The 24,282-nt window shown below is 34.5% G+C and overlaps 1 protein-coding gene across 9 annotated transcripts in view; it reads left to right on the plus strand.

Moving 5' to 3' along the window:
* The window catches only part of LOC140665634 (neurotrimin), a 173,293-nt gene that overhangs the window by 103,398 nt on the left and 45,613 nt on the right, over positions 1-24,282 (plus strand). For 2 of the 9 annotated variants that reach the window (XM_072891955.1, XM_072891954.1), the window contains exon 1: positions 22,084-24,184. The exons of 4 other annotated variants lie outside the window; for them this stretch is intronic. In XM_072891955.1, coding sequence (XP_072748056.1) covers positions 24,025-24,184 — 160 coding nt within the window. In that variant the 5' untranslated portion in view covers positions 22,084-24,024. Of the gene's footprint in view, positions 1-22,082; positions 24,185-24,282 lie in introns of those variants that run through there. 3 more of the 9 variants (XM_072891950.1, XM_072891948.1, XM_072891949.1) reach the window with 3 other exon arrangements.

The following is a 24,282-nucleotide window of genomic DNA, read 5'->3' on the forward strand; positions in this document are numbered from 1 at the left end:
TGTCCTCGAATAATCAGATTTTCATATCTCTTGTGTCTGGTCCACTATTATTACCCTTTCTGTGATGGAGAAATTCGAATATCTAAGTCTCTTCAAATATGTTGAAATCGTAGCTATATTTATTTTATACATTCAAATTTCTTCATACATATTCATTGATTTAAATTAACGTCATACAAATTGATTTTATGTTATAGCATTTTAGAGTAGAAATATGGAATATTCTCGTTCAAAATATGGAATATTAATATAAAAGCCAAGTATTAATATAAGTGCGATAAAATATGGTATGAAAGACAATCTAAAGTAAATGCGCAGATATTAAAATGTCTTGATATTTCGGTTTCATTCAATTTGCATAATTTCTTACAACTTTTGCAACACCATTCACAATTACTTTCTTTTAACTTTTTTTCACATAAATTGCTTAAATTAATATAAAATTTATTATTTAACGCAATTTGCATTTCGTTTACATAAAAATATATATCTTTCTTTTATATTTTAACTTTTTAGAGCTTCTAATGCTTTTTAAATACATTTTTAAATACTTTAATACAAAGACTTTCGACTTACCAAGTTGTTTTATTTTGTTAAAAATCTGCGAAAAGAAAATTAATGTACTGCATAGAGTACAGATATTTAAGGAACAAATTATTTCGTGTCATAACTGCAATTCAATGTTGAACCATCAATATTTATCTTTAGACGAAACTAGCCGTTGCTAACTTTTGATTCTATTTTCTTTGAACTTTATGTGACGTCAGAAGCGGCAAGAGAGAACTCTGGCCGCAATTTTCTCCAACTGTATAAGATTGACCAATAAAAAAAAGTATCAGAGAGAGTGAAGCGAGACAAATTGATCGCGCATAGTCATAAAATGAAGTGATCTCTACAAGAGAGGAGGCTATTATCTCCGAAACACTTGCTTAACTACTCGTCCCTCTACGTCTTTCTGATTGGAGTATTATCTGTGACATTATATCAGCCAATTAAATTTGCTCTGCGCATGATTTATTTATACTTATAACGCATTAATCAATATGACGACTATAATAATAAAAGCAAAAACATGGCTTTAGACGTTAGCTTATAATGATGAAACAAAAGTAAGTGTAAAAGAGTTATTGATATAATATTTTGCTATTATATTATATAATATTTTTTATTATGTATGTATGTGTATAATATTGAATAAACAATAGTGTAGCGAAATTACTAAAGCAAAACTCATTAACAGATTATATAATAATTTTATAAAACTATTTTTAATAATACGCATATAAAATTATATTTAATTTATTCTCGTTACTTTTCATACTTATATAAAAGTCATACTGTTTCGTTACGTTTTACTAAACGTTGTCAAAACAATATATTAAAAATTAAACGTAATGTTTTACATATTATTTTTATATAAAATAAAATTCCAAAATGTCTGTCCATTTCTGAGGAAATAGAAACTAATTGTCAGCCTCTTTAGAAAACAGATCAACTAGAGACATTTGATCTCCCCTTGCTTATAGTAGATATAATTGTAAATGGGAAGCTAACAGAGTTTGTAAACGCAATATACTAAACGTTGTCAAAACAATGTATTAAAAATTAAACATAACGTTTTACATATTATTTTTATATAAAATAAAATTCCAAAATATCTATCCATTCCTGAGGTAATAAAAACTAATTGTCATCCTCTTTAGAAAACAGATTAACTAGAGACATTTGATCTCCCCTTGCTTATAGTAGATATAATTGTAAATGAGAAGCTAACAGAGTTTGTAAACGCAATCGTAGCTGGTAGCTTACAACCCGTTGCCTCGTTGTGTACCACCAAAACATAACGACCGCACAATGTCGTGCTGCTCGCGGCTTGCGGACGTGCCGCTACGAGGTAGAACGGAGTACCAGATTGCGCTAATTAATGCTAATTGCTCGAACTAATAAATAACCGCATGAATAAACATATTTGCCGGCCGTTGCCAGCGAGAGATGAGAGGAGGGAGGGGGAAAGAGCGGGCTACAAGACAAATACTGTGATACGAAAGCGGGAATAAGAGAGTAGGCGAGCGAAAGCGAGAAGGGCTGCGGATAAAGGGGGTAAATTTAACGTACACGAGCGGGTGCAAGTACGCGACCGACGTGCCGTGCTGATGTACGCGCTGAAATATTCATCGATTTCGGTAGCGGCAATTACGCCCCGCAAAACGAAGCCATACCCATGTATGCCCTCGCCACCCTGGAAATTTATCTGTATGAACAAGCGAACGCGCGCGCGCGCACACATTCGCGCGGACAAATTCCGGCAGGAGATGCGTGCTCGTTATTGTCTATCGTCACGAAACATACATACAATTCGACCGGCGTGTAAAAAAAACAGCTGGAAAGAACGGCTTGTTCATACAAAATGTCAAGAATTATTCGTACCCTCTTTCCTCCATCTGTATATTCTGTAATCAAATCGGAATTAAGTGGGATTTGTTGGAAATGACATTGAGATACTAAAAATATAATATAATCGAATATATTTCGTATAAAATTAATAATAAAATTTGTTTTATATAATACTTATTAAATTTATAATAATTTTATGAATTTTTTTATTATGTAAATATTTAATAAACAATATCTCAGAAATATAAAACTTGACAGATATTGTTTTCTTAATAGTACGCAAAGTATATATTATAGATTTTTTATATTTTTCTTTTGTATTACAATTTATTACAAAAAATAAATTTTTCTATACTTTAATTGTTATTAGTGAAAAAGAAATTAATTTTAAAATTGTCAAAGATTATTTTATCACTTGATTTTAAAATAATTTTTAATAAATTGTATTGAATTGTTTCATATGTATCCATATAGAATAAAATAAATTTTAGTAGAAGAGAAATATTTATGATGAGAAACTGATCAGGATATGTATACGTACAATAAAGATACTACAGACATAAAAGTTTCTACGTGCATTGAGCGGAACAATTTGGGCCAATGTGAGCGAGTGCCAGGAAAACGATTTCGGTAATGCCGCAGACCGCGTAATCGATATTTCATTATATCGCGCCCGACTGACCTCCCGTCGAAGTGGAAGAAAATTTAACCCGCTCCCAGGCTTAAATTACTTCCGGACATGAACCGCATTTCAGGCAATGTTCGACTCGCATTATAGATGAAGAAATGCATACGTGCAATGTAGGTCGTACTTAATTTTCTTGATATTTTCGTAAACAGAGGAAAGGAATAAAACTACTGATTGAATTTAATTATTTGTCATTCAACGAATTTTCGCATACAACTCAAGAAAATATATCTATTCAATTATATACGAATAAGAAAGAAAGACGAAAAATTAAAAATTTTTTTTTAATTTAGTGATCGTATTACTTCTCTATTATATTAGATTTATAATTGTAATTGTTTATGTCAATTTTAATAATGCTTTTGTAAAGTTTGTTAGTTAAATTATAGGTTGTTCCGTTTATGTTTAGTAATATAAATTGTCAATATATTTTTCTGCATTGTACAATATTTAAATTTGACATCCATAAAGGAATTTTAATATTGCAATTTATCACATCATTTAAAATAAGTTTAATGGAAAAGGTTCAGCATTTTTACCGTCCATTGTTGTAGAAATTAAAGAACATTCCGACGAATATTCACTGCTATTCACGTCTCCAATATCAAGCACATTCAACGAATTCTACGTGCAGCATTACTGCAGAGCATTATCGCGCATTAATAAGCATGCTTTTGTTAATCTCTATTTAATCGATATTTTATATCCGGAGATTTCTGAAGCTCTTCATTTCGCGTGACATGCACATTTTGAATAAGATGTAACTTTCTGTATATCGCATTCTCTCTATTTCTCTTTTTTCTCCGTTTCTGTTCTAAAAAAAATATTAAATTAATAATAATTTAAAAACACTTTTCATTTTTTATTACATTTCTTAAAAACTCTTTAGAAAAAGAAAATATGACGTATTAGGTAAATTATATATGTATATATTGTGTATACATATATATATATATATATACAGGGTGTCCCAGACTTACTGAATCACCTGTTAATGGTGGATTCCTGAGGTCATTTAGAGACGAAAATCCTAATACCAAAATGTCGAGGCTATAATAGTTTTTAAATGATAAAAAATTAAAGTTGACCAATTAGCATGACAAAACTTCGCGCGTCAGGCACGTCGCATATTAAAAGTGCCACCGCACTAAATTTAATTATCAACATTGAAATATTGATAAATTATGTATTTAATTTATTGTTAAGTTATTGTTATGTAGTAATTTATTGTTATTAAAATAATTTTATAAATTTATCTCCTTCATGTGCGGTTAATAAATTTTGGTATTAGACTATCTCCGCAATGACAGAAAATCCTCGTAATTCCGCGCGCAACATCGACATTGAATTTAATTGGGTGGTTACGAGGATTTTCTGTCATTGCGGAGATAGTCTAATACCAAAATTTATTAACCGCACATGAAGGAGATAAATTTATAAAATTATTTTAATAACAATAAATTACTACATAACAATAACTTAACCATAAATTAAATACATAATTTATCAATATTTCAATGTTGATAATTAAATTTAGTGCGGTGGCACTTTTAATATGCGACGTGCCTGAGCGCACGAAGTTTTGTCATGCTAATTGGTCAACTTCAAACTCTTACAATTTGAAAACTATTGTAGCCTCGACATTTTGGTATTAGGATTTTCGTCTCTATAAATGACCTCAGGAATCCACCATTAACAGGTGATTCGGTAAGTCTGGGACACCCTGTATATATATCTTTTATATACAATATATACATATATATATATATATATATATATATATATATATATATAAGAAAAATTTCAATATATAAATAAAAAAATTCGAATATTAAAATAAGAACACGTATGCAATACATATACATCGAGTATATATATTTTTTGTGTTCTTATTTTAATATTCGAATTTTTTATCAATGTATTAAAATTTGAAAAATACAAATAACTTAATAGTTAAAAGTAATAAATAAAGAACTTCAAGTATCCAAATAAATAAAGAAAATTTTATTTTATTTATAAATTAAAAAAAAAGACTTTGCAACAAAATTTAAATTAAATTTATTTATATTTAATGATATTTAAAATTAAATTAGTATAAATTGAATATTGAAATCTTATAAGAAGATATTGATATTTCCATTTAAATCTTAAATTGTTATAAAAAATTTTTAAATAAAAAAAAAATGTCATTATTGTACGTCAGAGAGTCTACTTTGGTCTCTTGAAAAGTTGGTATTATACGTAAAATGGAGAAAGTGTGTAGAATCTTCGCGACGTGACTAACATGTTATGATGTAAAGTTGATAGATGCACAATTTGCATAAGTTAAAATATCCATATTTTATAACATGACAAAAAAGGTATATTTCTAATGCTAACGAAAATCAATAAAACAAATTACGAAATTAGAAAACTTATTATCGATAAAGTTAAAGAAATATTGTATGATTGAAAGTCTAGTATAAAAGTTTGAAAAAGTTGAAAAATATATATTATATTTAAGAAAAGAAAAGATCAGGTCAAGTCGGATTATCACAAGTCAGATAAAATAATTTCAACTATTAATTATAAGAGAGAAAAAATATAAATAATATTTCAATATACGCATATACACTCATGTGAATAAGTTACACTTGCATTATGAAATTAAATATCTTATTGTTAAATACTTTAAAAACGTTAATATAAAAAAAAATAACTCGGTTAGTCTTTGGAGATTCTCAGTTATGCTGATAATAAATCCTTCAGCATAGTCATATAAAACTACCCAACATTTTACTTAAAAAATACGAGATTTATATTTATGAATGTATATGCATGAAATTTAGCATGAAAATTCATGACAAAAGCGCAGGACGTGAAGTGCATACGCATACATATATATGCAATATACGTATATACAAGTTTCTATTGTAGTATACCGACATCACGTACAATGTAATATTTTTCATATGAAGGCTGATAATAGTGTTTTCCTTGTTGTAATACTTCGTTAGTAACACGTTGTTGTACATAGATATTTTTGCCGTATAAAAATTTTACACAATCGTATGTGTTCTAATGGAAATTTTGCGGGAGCATCATAAAAGAATAAATTTTTTAATAACTATTGATAAAGATATAAACATAAAATAAATTTTTAATCAACATTTTGGAATGTCTAAAATCTTACCACGTTTTTCGCTTTTTACATTAAATCTAATTTATTCTTCAAATTTCTTAAAATTATTATAACGTATTTAAAAATTGGAAAAACAAATAATGTAAGCATTTATTGTCAAAATAAAGTTTATAGAAACTACATATATGTAATATATACGCAAGTAAAGATAATGATGAAGAATACTGGAATATTAATAATAATGATTTGCTCACAAATACAACGATTACTGCCAACATAATAATTAAGTCATTAGTCATACCGCCTCGTAGAATAGGCGCAGTTTTACGTGCCGTGATAAACGTCAGTATGGTCGATGAATGCAAATATAGTTTCTCCTTTTGTTCACAGTGCGCTCAGTCACGTCAATTATTGTACTACTTATTGCAGCTAGGCGTAACCAGACTGACATGTTCACGCGAACAAAGCGAAATCCTATTATTACTTCACAGGCTTTTAACACGACCTTTGAAACGATACTACTGAAAGGAGTTATCCGAGTAAAAGGTAATACCAGGTCGTTTCCAAAGGAATATTTGAAATCGCGCAGTTTTCAGTGCGAGGTCGAACGAGATAGAGTATTAGCAGCGAATTTCCCATATATTTTAATATAATGACTATGGTACGCGCGGTTCATAGTACGGTCTCACTTGGTTGGCCGAGTTGCATAACCCGCGGGTCCATGGAATATAATTTTCCCGGGCGCAGCTATAAGTTCCTGGTTCATATATGAAAAAAGTTAGAACCAATTATACTTGGAATATTTCATGAATGTGGATTTACGGTGCGATTTATGTGTTAAAAGCATAGGAGAAGCGAAAGTAGTTCGCAATGACTTGGCGCCATTCGAAGGTCTAACAATGGCATGGTAATTAGAGACTCTGTTTGTGTATGCGTAATAATGATCGCTTGTAACTTCTGTGGTAATGTCGCCAGTATTATTGCTATAATTGTTCGCTGGTATAATATTTACACGGATTAATTTCGGTAATTTCTAGAAATTACATAGCATATCAACGTTCACCCGAAAACGACGTAGAGATTAGTATTAAAATCAATAATGTATAATTAAGAATTATAAATATTTAAGAGCAAGACAATTATTTTTAAACCTAAAACTGCTTTTATTCAAGAAATTCTCACGGAATTTTCACGGAAAGATCTGGAAACTTGGAAGTTTGCGAAAGAGAAGATATTAATAAAAATTTGAAGTGGTTATATATGATGTATGATATTTAATTATTTTTAATTTATGATCACGAACGAAGAGAATTTGAAGACAAATATAATTAAATAACAAAAGAGAGAGAAAATAATTATAAATACAGTGGAATAAAACGAGAAATTATTTTATTAGATATACAGATCCCAATTATTAACTTTTAAATTTGAATGGAATGAAATTTAAGTAATAAAAAATTTTATATCTTGCACTTTGTGTATACGGAATAATATCATACAAAATTATTAGTTACTTACACAAAGTAGACTCCGTATTGTGACATATGGCATATATATATATGTATAATTATCTGGAAATCTGCAGAGAGAATATAAATATTAAAATCTAAATAAATAAAGTAGTCATAAATATTTGATCATAAATATATGTATAAAGTAATAATTAATATTAATATAAAAGTGTTTATATAGATCAACTGACAAGATTTAAATTAAATTTTATAAATGTATCTTTTAATAAAAACTTTTCGAGTTGGATATAGATTCGGATTGAATAGATAAGTTTTGAAAAACTACAAATAAATAATAAAATTATTAGTTAATATCAAAAGAATTTTGTTTTAATAATATTTTATTTTATTTACAGTTTATTTACAAAAATAGCTAATAACATTGAAAATTGAAATCTGTCGGAATAAGTGATATGCAATCAAAGGTTTGTTTGTTGAAGAGAAATTCTATTTATTCGTAAAATTATGTGCATTTTGCTATGCTGAATAAAACACCTTATTGCTTTATGATGTTGTCGGGAAATTCTTTTTCTGTGTAAATATACTGCTAATAACGTCAGTAATGATCATTACTTTCAATGCGCCGGATCGTCCCAGGCAGCTGGAACACATCGCAGTATGTACATCAATCACAATCACAGGGTTGCTGTCGGCCTACTTTATCACGACGTGAAAAGTGCAGCAAATCAGGAAAATAAAGCGGTTGTCGGTATGCCCGTACATGCACTCGGACAGTAAAAAAGCTATCACGATATAAACGTTGTCCGCATCGTCCCCTTAGGATTTACTCGCGAAACCATGTATATACGCGGCTCCGAAATGGATTCCATTTTCGTTGTCGCAATTTTCGCTCAGGAATTTTTGTCGTCCGATCACTCCACTGTGCAATTTTACGACACGCGTGTATATGGGGTGTGAGCGAGCGTGAACACATCCCGTATATATTTATAGCGATCGATCTCTCTTTCTCTCTCTCTCTCTCTCTTTCTCTCTCTCTCTCTGACGAAAGGACGGGCAAGCAACCGTTTTCGCGGTAAATTACGCCTCGCGGTATTTCTTCAGTATGATAGTTTGTTATCTTTATGACGCTGGAGCGTCAGGAGTACCGCATTCCTTCTTGGTCGTCTCGTAAAACCCGATATCAGGGAAAACCTAAACCAATTAAGGCATCCCTGCGTCGGGTCTACGGGACGGCGCGCAAATCTATCTCCTTAAATCATCTTCGACGTAACTTCTCGGGGACGCACACCGACGATACGTCATGATAAGACGGTCGTTCCGTAGAGCACGAAATTCGAGACCAGATTCCCCGGGGTGTCGTGAAACTGTTTGTTTTAGCGTTCGTAATTGAAATAGATCGCGATGGATAAGATGGCTGTGTATTTAACGTATAATATTTAGATATTAACTAATGTGCATTCGCGCACATTGCCATCGAGATGACGCGATGTGTGATCTTTCCGTTGCTATGTAGAGCAAAATTTGAAAAAAAAAACAATAAAATTACCTCTTTATTAATATATGTTTTTGTCTTTATTAATACTGCGAATATAAGGTTTAAGGTCTTAATATTTACAAACAAGCAACTATAAACTTGAGGAATAAGAGCCAAACGCGAATGTTAATGCGGCGATTTTCACAGAAAATAATTTTTTCTCCGAAATTTATAAGTTCACAGGGCACATATTTTTCTACCTCTTTATTATTTTTAATATATTAAGCTTATTTTAATAAACAAAAACATATGCTGCGCTATGATACATGATATAACATAACGTGTGCGTATTATAATACGTATCAAATAATACGTATTGCATACACATAACAATACATTTCATTAAACATATTTCACATATGCGTTTGCTTTCTATTACATTGAATACGTGACTACGAATTTATTAAATTGTCACGTATCAAATTACCATCTGCAAATACTAATACGAATGACAATTCTCATTAGTATATACATCTGAAAAGTTTGACATTTTTGGATAATAAAAACTATAATTTCTTTTTTCTGTAATATATACAATACATACAGCATTTATCATGATAGAGATTCGATAAAAATAAATATATTAGTATTGCAAATAGTATAGTAACTGCTTCTCATGCAAACGTTTCAGATAAAACATCATATTAAAATTGGCATAAATGCAAATGTTATCTATCCATGAGAGAGAAAAAAAGAGAAACAAAGAAAAAGACATAAGATATTATAGATATTAGAAAAATATTTCTTTATTTCTTTTTGTCCTCATAATATATTGTATTATCCTATTTTCACAATTTTATTCGTTTAAATGAATAACTAAAAGTATATGCAACTCACAAACTTAAATACATTTAAACAACAATAAATAAAAGCATGAGCAACATATTTTTTCTCTTACGATCACCTACAGCGCTGGCATTTTCTATTCTGTAATATGTACTACGGATGATACAAAGGCGATAAAGTTTAAACTCCAAGAGGTTCGACTTGGAAGGGTAAACCGAGCAGAACAACAAATATGCATAGTGTCTCGCGCCGACACCAACGTTCTACTTCGTAATTCTTCGTTTACGACTGTCAGTTTCACGTCTATGTCGCTCCGGCGAATCGTCGGAAAACAGGGATGGCAAGAGAGGAAGAGAGAAACCTGCAGACAAGGACGGAAAAAGGGGAGTCTCTAGAAGAGGAAGGTGATATTCCTTCGAAATGGTGAAGGGGAGATTCGGATGGCAAGACCACTGGCATTAATCCAGAATAGGTAAGAGCTAGAATGTAGTTGGTACCGCGAGGAGAGAGATATGATATTGAGAGAGGAAGTGAAAAGAGAAAAGGGAGAAGAGAGAAAGAGAGAGAAGAAATGTATGCGAGAGAGAATAGAAAGAGATGGAAGAGGAAAAGGAAGAAGGATAATACGCCCACGATAAAACTAAGCCGGCTAACACCACGGATAAAAAGACCCCAGCGGACGCTTGGCAGTGTCACCAAATTGCTCGAATATTTTGCGCTCCTAAAGTAAAGGAGGACAGAGGGCGGATGGGGGTGAAGGGTAGTGGAATCCGCTTGACCACAGCCGGGATTCCCTGATAAACTTCCGGTTTAAGGAATACGTTTACCATGTTATTCCTGGCAGACTCACGGAAACTTTACCCGGGCGAGGGAGAATGAAACTTTGCCGAAGTTGTAATGCAAATAGAATTTTTACGATATATCACATATATATATCCCTCTTAACAAAAAAAAAAAATCTGTTATTGATTCTCGAAAATTTTTATCTAACCAACGTTTGTCACTAAGTGTATAACACTTGTTTTGCTGAAATAATATTCTGCTATCACAACTTTTATTTGAGAAAATTTATTTAATTTATTTATTCAAGAAAATACTTATTTATTTATCAACTCAAAGTTTAATTAAAGTAAATTCTAAACTTAAAATTAAATAAAAAATAAAATTTTCTTATCTATTCTTTACATCCTTATATAATTTAATATAACTTCATCTAATTCTAAATTATAATTTAAAAAAGTCGATCTTGTTCAGACTTTTGTCTGTAGTATCGATAATTGTGAAAAAGTGTGATATTTCTGAATGATTAGGTATATATATGTATATATATAATTTCGAACTCCGAAATGGATGAAGTTAAAACTCACACAAGTTTTCCATCTAACTAATGGCGTACAACTTTTTTTGTAACTCTCTGCGTTTTCATGTGGCGAGTGAAAGCGGAATTGGCAACGTCTCGCTTTTTCTGCTTGATTAAAAATTTACACTCTACAGAGTGAACTTTCTATCGCATTTTAACGATCGATCGTACTTACCGATTCTAGCTGGGGTGCCGCGGACATCGTCAATTATCTCTCCTGGTCCGTGACGAGATCCTGTCGACGTACGCTAGAGATTAGAACGATAATGGACCGGTCGATAGAAGCGTGAACATCCCGATGTTGCCGATATGATCCGATCAATGAGAGTGTGTTTACGAAATGACGCGTTTCAGTGGTAGATTGCATGGTCGGCATCTCCGATAGAAACCGTTTGAAATTACCCGTAAGGCTTGTTTCGATCGTTCATCATCAAATGCTGCAAATTGCTCATCACCAAACCCTTATGGTCAATCGGCATTTGTATTTATCTGCAAGCCTGATCACGAGCTGGATCATGAGCCCGTGTGATTGACGCAAGAAACTCTTATTTACCTGTGCCGACTGGTCGTAATTACTCTGCTTCGGTGACGTCGGGATAGGTAGGTTAGCGCCACCGGATGTACACTCAGGATGTTATAAAGTCGTTGTCGGCTCACGGTTAAGGGTTAATTACACGCTGCCGCGTGTAACGCGCCTTGGGCTACATTAAACTTTGGACACCATTGATTTGTGGCGTTACTAACCCTCCCTATGAGAACTATATATATATATATATATATATATATATATATATAGATATATGTATATATACATATGTATGTACATGTATTTGTATACATGTGTTAGAGATATGTATGTATGTGCGGACGGTTATACACATATAACTAAATGTATCTGCTTATGTACGAGCACGTCTACGTGGACCAATTCAGCTCGAAATCGTATTGGTGATCAAGGAAACTCCTTGTTCAACGGTAACCCAACGAAACTCGAAAACGGATTTGTCCTTACGACCTGCGGCTGGCAGTCTCGATGCAAACTTCGCTATGCCGCGTTGCACACGTAGCACCAAACACTCGCCCTGCAAGTATCTTGCAGTGAGTTTATTCCGTGCCTTAGGGCCACTCTCGTACACAGCGATCGTAGGTTTCTCGCGCGCGTGAGAAGCGTAACACTCTTCAAGAGGATCAACAGTTTCTAAATTTCAATTCTAAATGATCTGATACGAAATGTCAACGGGATATTGAAATACGCACTTTTATCGCAAAGTTCATAACAAAGATGCTGGCTTTATGATTTGTATATATTTCAATAATTATATCCTATATACATATACAAATGCTACAAACGATAAAAATATAGCATATTAAATAAGAGTATTATAGAAAAAAAAAGGAAAAGAAATTAACTTGGAAAAAAGAAATAAAAACGCGTTATTCTAAAAAAAAGTCTTACGTCATATTCAAGAAAAATTCTTTATCCGTCGGAACCAGGTTCAGGTACATATTTGTTCTTCCTGCCTCGCTCTACCGCTCGCTCTCCGAACTCGCGTTTGGCAACCTCGAGTCTGGAAAACTTCGTTTCGGCTCGTACGACACACTCGCTCATACTTATCGAACTATATCTCTCGTCGACCGCGTCCCTTTTCTTTTCCTCTTCTTCCTGTACGCGCGTGAGTTTCCGCAACGCTCGTCTCGTTTATATTTCCTTTTCTCTCTCTCCCCCTCTCGCCGCAGGAAAATCGTTGCTTCGTCTAGGATGCTAGTGGAGCAGTTCCTATTACCAGTACCGTTGTCGCACCCTCGAGAAGGGAATTCCAATGCATAAGTACATTCGTACGAAACGCGCTCCGCGTGCAGTTTCCATCCCCTAACCAAATCTTTGCGTCTTCTTTCTTTTTTGTTCCCGCACCTCATTATGTTTTCCGATTTTTCTCTCTCTCTTATGTTTCTCTCTCTCTCTCTCTCTCTCTCTCTCTCTCTCTCTCTCTCTCTCTCTCTCTCTTTCTCTCTCCTCTCCTCTCCTCTCCTCTTCTCTCCTCTCCTCTCCTCTCCTCTCCTCTCCTTTCATCGTCACCGCGCTATGGCCATTCGTACTTTCTTTCAATTTCCGGAATAAGGAGGCTTTTGCTTCTTTTTTCATTCTTTCAACGGTCACCGCGCAGTTCTTTTTCTCTTTCACTCTTTCGACATCTCCATTTCGTCTCGTACGAGTTCGAGCGATTTGAGAGAAGCGAAGAGTTTTAATCAATGAAACCGACGGTGCCACGTGAATCTCGTAAAACCAAGCTAGTAATACCGAAGTCTTAAATTGAGTAGGACTTAGGTTAAATTACTGCGAGTAAAAAGCCGTGACGTTTTCTCGTCAAACGTGTTTTTTTTTGCTAATAAAAGTGATTTGTTATTTGGAAAGTACAAACTGTAGCTAATAATACCGTTAAAATTAAACGTTTGAAGAATTGTAATTTAAAAAATACGCAAGGTAATTAAAACTAATTAAATTAAAGACACTTTGAAAAGGAATAATTATTTATAATCATTTTCAAATATTTATTTTATTCAATATATATTTTATATAATGGTTTTTGTATTTACGTATACTTTTATTTAAATTAAAAATTTTTTTTTGTATCAAAATTATAAAATAGATTTTATATAATAAATTGGTGGATCTATTTTTTTAATTCATATCTCTTTTTAGTCATAATATTATTTTAAATTTCTTAATCGAGTCGCTATAACTGAAATGAATTGAAAATATTCGAAAGAAATGCTTCTCGAACGAAGACTACGAAATTGGATGGAAAATGTTCAAGGAATCATACGCGTGCGTGTTACGAGGTAAACTTAACTTCGAACGAAAGAAAGAAGCTCAAAGTGGAAAGCAGCGAGTTTTAATCAACGGTTGCGCGCACACCAGTCCCGTAAAACGAAGCCAGGTATCGCGGAGCAAAGTCCCAAGCAACGGTGTCTTCATCCTTTAAACGACACCTCTTTACTACTCGAAATTCACTCATGGAATCCTCTCTCCGTTTGACGCAAGAAACGTTGTCTTCCGGATTGTTTCGTCGCGAGGTATTGCGCGTTTTACAGAAAATCAAGCGAGTATGCGTACACGAGCTCTGATAGAGAATTGGATTCGGTGACCCCAAGTGTAACAAAGAAAACCGATAAAACGGATTTGTATATACCCTGTCGAACGGAAGAATCGGCTGGTTCAGGCGAGAGGAAAGCGAGGAGGCGCGCGAGGGTGGCCGCGACGCGAGGGTGAAAAGGCCACGACGAGACGAGGGGATAGAAAACAAGTGGGTGCGCGATAGTGCAATCTTCCGGTGGTGTCGCGTTTTCCGGCCGAGCGATTCCGCGTTGAGCTCGGCTCTCCGTTTCCCACCGCTTCTCAATTCCCTCCCTTGATTTCGTCCCTCGTTTCCCGCTTACCTCACCGCTTCCGTCTCCCTCTTCTGTCCCGCTGCAGGTACCTCTTGTCACCCATTTGTTCTCTCTCTCTCTCTCTCTCTCTCTCTCTCTCTCTCTCTCTCTCTCTCTCTCTCTCTCTCTCTCTCTCTCTCTCTCTCTCTCTTTCTCCTTCTCTATCCTCTCTGTTTTCCTTCCGTTCGTTCTGAAAGCTTGGTCCGGCAACTAGGTGCCGGCGTACCTAGGGAAAGCCTCGTCAGCGGGTGTGCTCTCCCTTTAACGGTTTTCCACCGCAAGCCCATAGAAACCGTCGCGTATCTCACCCTTCGGTTGGACATTTGCTGCCTCTTTGTCTCTCCCGAATGTCCGTCGCGATTTACCACTTTACTTCCTCGTACTCCCCGTCCAATGCTGAGTCTCTGCGAGCTGCTTGGACTCTAAATCGAGTAGGGGTTATTGTGAGTTCTTCGTGATAAAAACACACACATTCATACACACACACACACATATATACATATGTATATATATATATATATACATATATATATATATATATATATATATATATATATCACGGCAATTCGTCGTTGATTCCAATATATTGAGTTATTTCCTGTTCTCAATGACTGGTATTCTCAAGGGGCAAAATAATGCGATTGTCACATTTACTGTGCAAGCGGAATTTTATGTTACAAATTTTTTCTGGATAGAAAAAGCAAAAATGTGTACCGTTAAAAATAACTGTTAGTGATAAACTACTAATCACAGAGTTACATACTTTTTTTACCGTAATAATAGATAATTTTTAGTAATTTATTATTTTCTTATACATATACACATATATAATTGAATAAATTTGAAAGTATAATTGAATTTTAATATTAAACAGTTTCGGAGTAAACTTTATGATTATATTCTTGATATTCTTGTTTAGATTGGTTTGTCTAAACATTTGTAATAATATCTTATAAGTAATAAATAATTTTTAATTTTGCGTAACTTGTTAATTTTTTTATTATCTTTTTTTCTTAAAAATACGTCAAATTATAAATTAAGTAAACATTTCTTTCTAGACTATTGTCTAAATATATCATAAAAAATAAAGCTATATCATAGCAATTGATATAAAATTCCACAATTTAATTAGAAATTTTTATTATATCTTTAGTTTTAAACTTCATCGAAGAAAACAACTATAAAATATGAACTAACATGTTGTCAATTGATAACAGCTGTTTATCACCTTTTTTTCAAATTCTCGCATTCATGTAGTTAGATAAATACTTTGCAACAAGTATAAAGTGAGGGAAAGAGAGAAGTTCGTTTTTTACATTGGTATTCATGCGAATATAATTTGGCGGATGCTGCGGCGAAATTTGTTAGATTTGACGACGTGAATGAACATTTGTAACGACCTAAGGTCGTGAAAATTTCTCTTTTTTTTATTTTGTTAGTTATTTTATTTGCAACTTTTTAAAATTAGTGTTTGTGTATTTTTATTTATAATTTGTTTCTGCTGTTTAAATGGTTAAAACTTAGTTATCCTATTAGTCTGTAATTGTGTCTGACTAATGATATGTCTTTTCTCCTTAATTTGTTTTTCCATATTATAGTATCACAAGAAAAATTTAATTTTTTCCAGTAAAAGAAGATGACTTTTAAAACATTCATTAAATATTAATATTTTAATATTAAAAATTATAAATATGTATATATTTATTTTTCTTTTTTATATACATATATTATAATTTTATTTATTGTGTGTGTGTGTGTGTGTGTAAAATAAAAAAATTCTGAAACAATTTTAATATTTAAGATATTTAAACAATTTGCATATACTTTGAAGCGTACTTTCAAGAATTAATATCTAGTTTCTCGTTTATTTCATTTATCTCTTTTGCGCTGCATCTTTCTCGATCTCATATGCAACTTGCAGTACCACATCTACGCTGCAAATGCATATTATCAACATAATAATTTGCAACGCATTTCTCGTCTTCGTGAAAGTTATATCAACCAACGAGCAACGTACAGTCGGGGAAACACGCGAAATCCTGATTATCAATTCTATGAAATTATGGCAAATTGAAATCAAGCTTCAGAGTAACTGATTCAGCTGCGCAATCGTGCGCTCTCGATGAGCGCGTTGCTCACGCGCGCGCGCTCCTTTGCACGTACGCGTGTCATACGCCAGGATCAATATCCGGGTGATATCACGCTCGTCATATCGAAACGAAATTGTGAACGAGAACGGATTGGCGAATTCGGATTTTACGTTACAATGGATTGATAATGAAACCATCGAACATTTGCCGATCGAGGCGTACGTGCAATTTCGACCATGGAGGGTGCAATATCCGAAATTTTTAAGCAAAAAATTTGAATCGAAACGTTTCAGCATTAATTACAGCTGGTAAAAATACGGTTAAATTTTACAATGTAATATTCTTTTCAAGCGCTTGCTATTTGAGATAAAGCTGTAATTGGACCGTAATTCAATTGATGGATTATTGAAGCGATACACAATGAGTTACGAGAAATGATAACGAGATATAATTTAATTAATCATAAGAGTATGAAAAATAATTCGACAAATTATTTTTAATACATATTTATACTTTTATGTATTTAAAAAATTTCAATAATTTCTGTCGATATTTTATTATCATTTTGTCAAATCAATAGTGTATATGTACAAAATTTAATAAATTTTCATGAGACGTGAATATTTAGAATGTTTGCGCGGAAATGACAATCGAAGAAGACAGGTAATGTCGTTGATGTCGATAAAATTAATGCAATAATTAAAAACCTTCGAATGCTATATAATCAATAACAAATCTGCATCGAGCGGGAATTAATCAAGTGAAGAAGGAAATCAATTTTCCCGGCGTGATTTACGCGTCAATACACCGTGTCGGCATTCAGAGCTCATTCCCATTCCGTACGGTTATCCTATAAAGTACGCCCTGTCATTTCACCCTCATCTTATCTCACTTATTTCTCTCTAAACTGACAACGGACTAGCACTAATCCCGACATACTTCGCGAAATTGCCCTTGCTTGCCGCATCTCTCCGCGCGAAATCGCGAAAGCAATGATTTTGATTGAGCGAGTCTTGCTTTTCCCTCTGCTTTCAACCTATTTTTGCAATGTAACATTAAATCACTGCGAGAAGAAAAAAATAAGTCTAAGACCTGACGAATTTCGCCTGTCACCTTGTGAGAAGAGTTTTTTTCTTTCGGTGTGAGAATAATGACGGCGCCGCAGACACACACGCACGCACATATCGCACACACGTACCTAGTAAAACGAAAAAAGTTTTCGCCGGCAAAGAGCTGTCGTGTCGCGGTAAGAGTGAACTTTTGTCAGAGCGGGAAAATCATTCGACGACGAGACGCAGTCGTTGTTCCGAGCTAGTGTGCGTATAATTCGCGTACGTGATGTCACGGAGACTCGTCTCTTCGTGCCGCAATGGAATGGAATATTTATGCGCGCGCCGACAGTCGGTTTCGCAATTACGAAATCCGTTTGATATCATCGTCTTGCAGATGCGGAATCGTCGAGGTTGGCGCGAAACCGACAGGGAAATAAGCCACGGAGGGTTTCCTTTGTAACTGACCCGCGGATTCTAGTTTACGTATCGCTCGTACAATCTGTGTCTTCGCTCTTTTCTTTATTTCGTCGGGCCAACGCGATGCGATGCGATGCGATGCGATGCGACGTTCCATCTTGTTTTTATCCACGATAAAGGAAGAAAAGAGAGCGGAAGAAAGGCAGCTGACGGAAATATTTCGACGAATCCCCGGGCGCATACGAGACGTTCTTTTTGTGAAAATTCCAGGCCGCGCATCGTATACTTTGTGGAAACTTGAGAGGCGAGATGGAGAAAACGCTTATACGTGGCGCGGCTCCGACTCGACGGAGCGGGCATGCCATAATACGTGACGCGCGAGCACAACGGTACGGGTCTCCTGACAGTCGCTACGAAACAAAGTGTCCTCGCGCGGCGTCGGCTCATCCGACACAACGAATGTTTGCGTTACGAAGTTTCGTAATTCGAGAATAGGTAGGCCGCGAGACGAGAGGGGAGGTAGGGTGAAATATATGTGACGCGGATATGCGTCAGCGCCTTTGCTTCTCAAGATTTCTTCAGATGTCATCTCGCGTGTCCGAAAAGTTTTTCCTGTCTCTCTTCCCATGTGATATCTCGCATATTGCCTAACACAATTTTCCGATGCACAAAATGTCCAAATACATTTCCTCTCTTTCCGTTCAAAACACGTAATTTCATCATTTTTATTCAGGAAATATTAATCTTTTTTTTGAATTCATTGAAATAGGTCATATAATGTAAAAATTTTACATGCATAGAAAACAGACAAAAGTCGAAGTTCAAACAACAAAAAACTATTATATTAAAAGCTGTATTATATAAAATTGTATTTTGCAATATTTTATAATTCTTGATATGTTTTTATGATCAATAGTTACATATGTTGCATTAATCTTTATCGAATTGTTTACTTTAATAATAATGAGCTTTATTGATTTACAAAACATTTATTTTGTCTAAAACCGAATACAAATTAGAAAAAAATAGAGATATATTCATTTATAAAATAATTATTTTCTTGTCTTCCGCATTTCCTTTTCTGGATTTTTATATTTTCTGTATTTTGTTAGAATAATGATTATAATATTTACATTTATATACGTACATATACAATAAGAATACACTAATTGAAATATTACAGCTGCGGTTTCCTGTCTAAAAAAAATAATTGAATATCCTATAATGACGGTTCATTTTATTTGTAACCACAGTAAAAAATCAATATCCGGTAAATTTAAAACGCTATCGAGTTACAATTAACTTACCTTGGCCCTTGAAGGGAGGTCTTAAATCACCGTGTCGCGTATCGACTATCGACATCTTAGACTGACGCCAAGAATCGCGCGTTCGCTAAAGGACCGTTTAAAAAGTTACAAACTCATTAGCTCGTAGCTATCCGTGAAACGAAAGGCCCTGTGTCGCCGTGTTACCCCGGAAGTTGGTGTAAGGATCGGTAAAAGGCAACCGAATCCCATCTTAATAGAACGTCATTCCAAATAAATTGCAGGCCGCCGTGGTCTCCGGAGGTCGCACTTAAAGGACCGAGGAAATACGTGAGGCGAATTTGGTTACCGCTCTTGCACAAGTGAACGGGCTGTACGAGTCGCGGGGTATCGGCCGCGTAACGAGCCATCGCGACGCAATCTTTTCCGTCGTTTCCTTCCGCCTTCGAAAGCGATTCTTCTAAAAGAGAGAGCGACCGTAGGCTCTTGAACGATATCCCTCTGTTATCTGAATTAGAAAATCGAAGGTAAAAATCACATCTCTCTTTCTCTCTCTCTCTCTCTCTCTCTCTCTCTCTCTCTCTCTCTCTCTCTCTCTCTCTCTCTCTCTCTCTCTCTCTCTATCGCCGAGTACAATGTCGCGAAAACGATCGATTCCTTTCGTCGATTTTATGCTAGATTTGACTTTACCTATTTACACTTATAGTATAGGTATATATTTGCCAATTGCCATCTTTTTTTGTCTACTCTGCAATACTAAATAAATACTACATTAAAAATACTATCGACAACAGGTAGAGTAATATTGTCCGTATACTATTTTGGGCTGGAATTCTTTGATATTAATATATCAAGCTATCAACGGAACTACAGTAAAGCCCCTTCCCCAGACAAATATATGACGTAGAGTCTCATTTATTATTAGTCGCAACTTGTTATCGCATCGATATGTTTTCTAAAAGCGATTATATTGATTTAGTATTGTATTATTTTAATATTATATATGCACTATGAAAATTTAATAATAATAATAAATAAAATAATAATAGTTTAGTTTTTGTAATAACTATGAATAATATTCTACAGAGTATATAAGAAATATATAATTCGTGTATATCTGTATATATGAATTAAACTCTTCAATATTGATTCTTTATTAGAAGTAATATTTGGATATCATATTACAGTTTATATATATATATCATATTATATCATATTATAGTTTATATGGCAGTATTCATATTAAATTATTCTGTAGATAAAAAAAACAATTTTTATTCAGATAGTGTAGATAACATATTACCTATAGCTTACATCATAGATATAAGATATTAATTGCAGTAAAATATACAATATCATTTAACCATAAATGTCCAATATTACTTTATATTGTAATAATGGTATAATTAAAAATGTTTTTGCCAAACATTTATATCTATGAAAAATTTCATCCTATTAAGAAGTATTATTTCGCGTTTTATTCATTTCTGTAGATGTACAAAAAAAAAAAAAGAAACAATTTTTGGTCGGTTGTAATTTGTTGAAAACGTATCACGCGCAGAAGTTAGCGTACCGCGAGTCATACGCGCGATTGTAACGTGAAAACTTAATCGTGTTGAATCTTCATTTCGACATTCGTTGCAGAACGCAATGCGTTCTCCGCATGTACCATTTTCTGCGTTTCCGTACGTTGATCCGGCACCGGAAAAATTCGGGTCCGGTCGTTAAGCTGCGGTCGCAAATGCATTTAAGCATTCCCGCCGTTGTTCAAGATCCCATTGAGCGCCGTGTCAATATAAATGTAAATGTCATTGGGAGAGCCGTGCGAGCGCATACATTGACGGTCCCTGGAGAACGATTGCTCGCGGAGAATATTCCAGATGCCCGTATGGGACGACCGCCGCAATTGAATTGCCCTTCGGATTGCAACGTATAGAAATGTGTACGTTTGGCACTTTGTTTCGCGTATCGATCGCGTTCACGAGCATCAGGGACGCCGGGATCTGCAGCAACGACGAGCTCTCTCTCGTAAAGTGCGCGTTTCCGAATCGATCTCTTGAATCGCGTTGCATCCGGCCGTTTAACTGGCGCGAAAGATTTGCAGATCGCGAATTAGCGTACGTCGACACGTACGAATTCGCTTGCGACCTCTCGACAAGCGTGACGGCGGCATTAATTCGATTTCGCTGCATCGGCAGGCATCCGTTCCCTGTGTTCTGGCAAATGATCACATATACGCGAATTACGGTAATTAGAAATCACTTCGACGGCTGTACGCACAATTGATGGATAACTGAAATGCGTGAATTTTTCCCGAATTATATTTATATTTGGCTTTTCGAGTAATGTTTTTTTTTGCTCGTTTCTTTAAACATGATACCGACCGACGCAATCAAAACATCGGCGGAACATGGCAAGATTTGCATCCTACACACACACACACACACACCCACACACAAGAAGAGATGTAAATAATGTTATCGCGTATATTATTTATTCATCCGTTTCTCTCATTCGTATTGCATCCGGCACAGGATAATAAACTGTAAATTTGTAAAACTTAATTTCGCGGGGCCTGGTGTCGGCTACAAATCTCTGTGATCGCACGCGCGCATAGCTACGCTGTACGGTTTCTCCCACGCTATCAGTAATTAAAAGGGCGAGAATAGAGTAAAATGAAAAATATGGCGCAAGTGGCAGTCATGAAATATGAAAGCTGCTTGAGCCATGCTTTTTTTCCACCCAACACAGCGCTTATCTGTGCGCTTTATGCGCGTTATTCGATTTTCATGCGTGCATTGTTCACCGCGAAGCACCGGAAACAAAGCGTTATCTTTAAGCCGAAACAATGTTCCTCTCTCAATCTGCGCATGAAATAACCAGCTGCAGCGATCCGCTACAATCGCCATCATCGATCACGTGTGTGATGTATGCAGCGATATCGACAGCGAATCCCTTTTTAACACAGACGAATGGTCTCCGGCTGAAACTCGGAATTTTTTGCAGATTTTTCCGCGCAGTATTTGTCGATTGATACACGCGCATTTCACGAAATCGAGCATAACATCCGATTTTAAATACATTGATTTTCCCGATATAGCCTTCAGATATAACGCGATGCTTAGATACAAGCTGTGTGAATATTTCGAATCTGTTGCGAAGCCCCGAGCTATTTGTATCTCGTTCTCATGGGAATGAAGTTAACTGCTGCCTGTGTAAATGTGCATATACGTACAGATTGTCTTTGTCGCAATGAGATAATATAATTAGGTAATATAATTAACGCTAACCTGGTGATAAAATTACCTATCACACGAATATCATTAAACATTATAATTGCGATAATTGTATTCACAAAAAAAGGAAAAAAGAGTATTATATGTATATTATTTGTGCGGTTGCAGGGATTTAATGTCAAGAATAATAAAAGTAACTCTTTTCATAAATAATAGCGGTTATAAATAAAACTTATGTTAGACTCTCGAACGATATTGGAAAATATGTCACAAATATTGTCACTGAAATACATAAAGATAAATAAATCACATTTTTTCGTATATTTACTAATCCGTCAAAATATGATCAAATGAACAAAGCTACGTTAAATATAGATTTTAATTATTCTGGACAGCATTAATGAAATCTCATATCAAAAACGGAAACAGATTATTAAAAGTCGACGCTCTAAAATTATTACAATGCTTATTATACGTATTAAAAAATAACCAACATATACATTATTGATATTATTAAATGTTAAATGTAGTAGCTTATTTTTATATTTATTATTTTTAATTACATAAAATTAAAGTACAAACAATTTTTTTTAAACTATACTTTGTAAAACTATATGTATCTGGTGAGAAAATAATTTACTCATTTTAAGCAGGAAATGGCTGATTGAATTAGTCAAGAGAACAAATTAATCGATTTAACACTTAACGTGTACTGACCACTCGCGGACTGAATATACCAGCGGTTTAAGAAAGATATTAATTCATAAATCATTCGGTAAGAAGAGACCGAAATTATTCCCTTAAGGAGCAGGTAGTCAAGTTGATTTACGAGTTTCCATGAATCACCCGAGCTTCTCGTTAGCAAAAAAATGAAAAGCGGGCGTGGGCGCTGTTAACGCCGTCCGAGGGAGAATTCGAGACACTCCGTTTCATGCGGTAGCAAGAACGTGGAGTATTCGCCAAGCCGTATAAAAAGAATGCGCGAACGGCGCAATGCTGGGTGTTACCCGAAAAGTTCATGCTTCTTGGCAACGTATACATGTGGCACGCACATCTTCTCCGTCGCTATTAACATTTCATTCAACGAAGAAACACTTGCGCTCGGTTAGGTACACGTACGTGGCGTCTCCTGTACGTAAGAGTTTGCGCGCGTGATGGTACGTGTTTGGGATAAGAGAGAATGCCGCGGTCCAAGACATACCATTCCCCGTCTTACTCTTTCTTATGGTTGGCATGCACTGAGTCTGTTCACGAGATTCTGCGGTACGCAACTTGCCGCAAGGGGCTTTCTTCGCTACCAAGTTGGAAACTTATACTGATTCTGGGCCAAGTGTCGGAAGGTAAGAGACGAGAGGTATACTTTGACCTATATTTTATTTAGCGCATAAAAGATATGGCTTATGAAAAAGGATCTTTATACGAATAATTTTGTCTAAAT

Source organism: Anoplolepis gracilipes, chromosome 5 (assembly GCF_047496725.1).
Source record: "Anoplolepis gracilipes chromosome 5, ASM4749672v1, whole genome shotgun sequence".
Classification (NCBI taxonomy): Eukaryota; Metazoa; Arthropoda; class Insecta; order Hymenoptera; family Formicidae; genus Anoplolepis; species Anoplolepis gracilipes.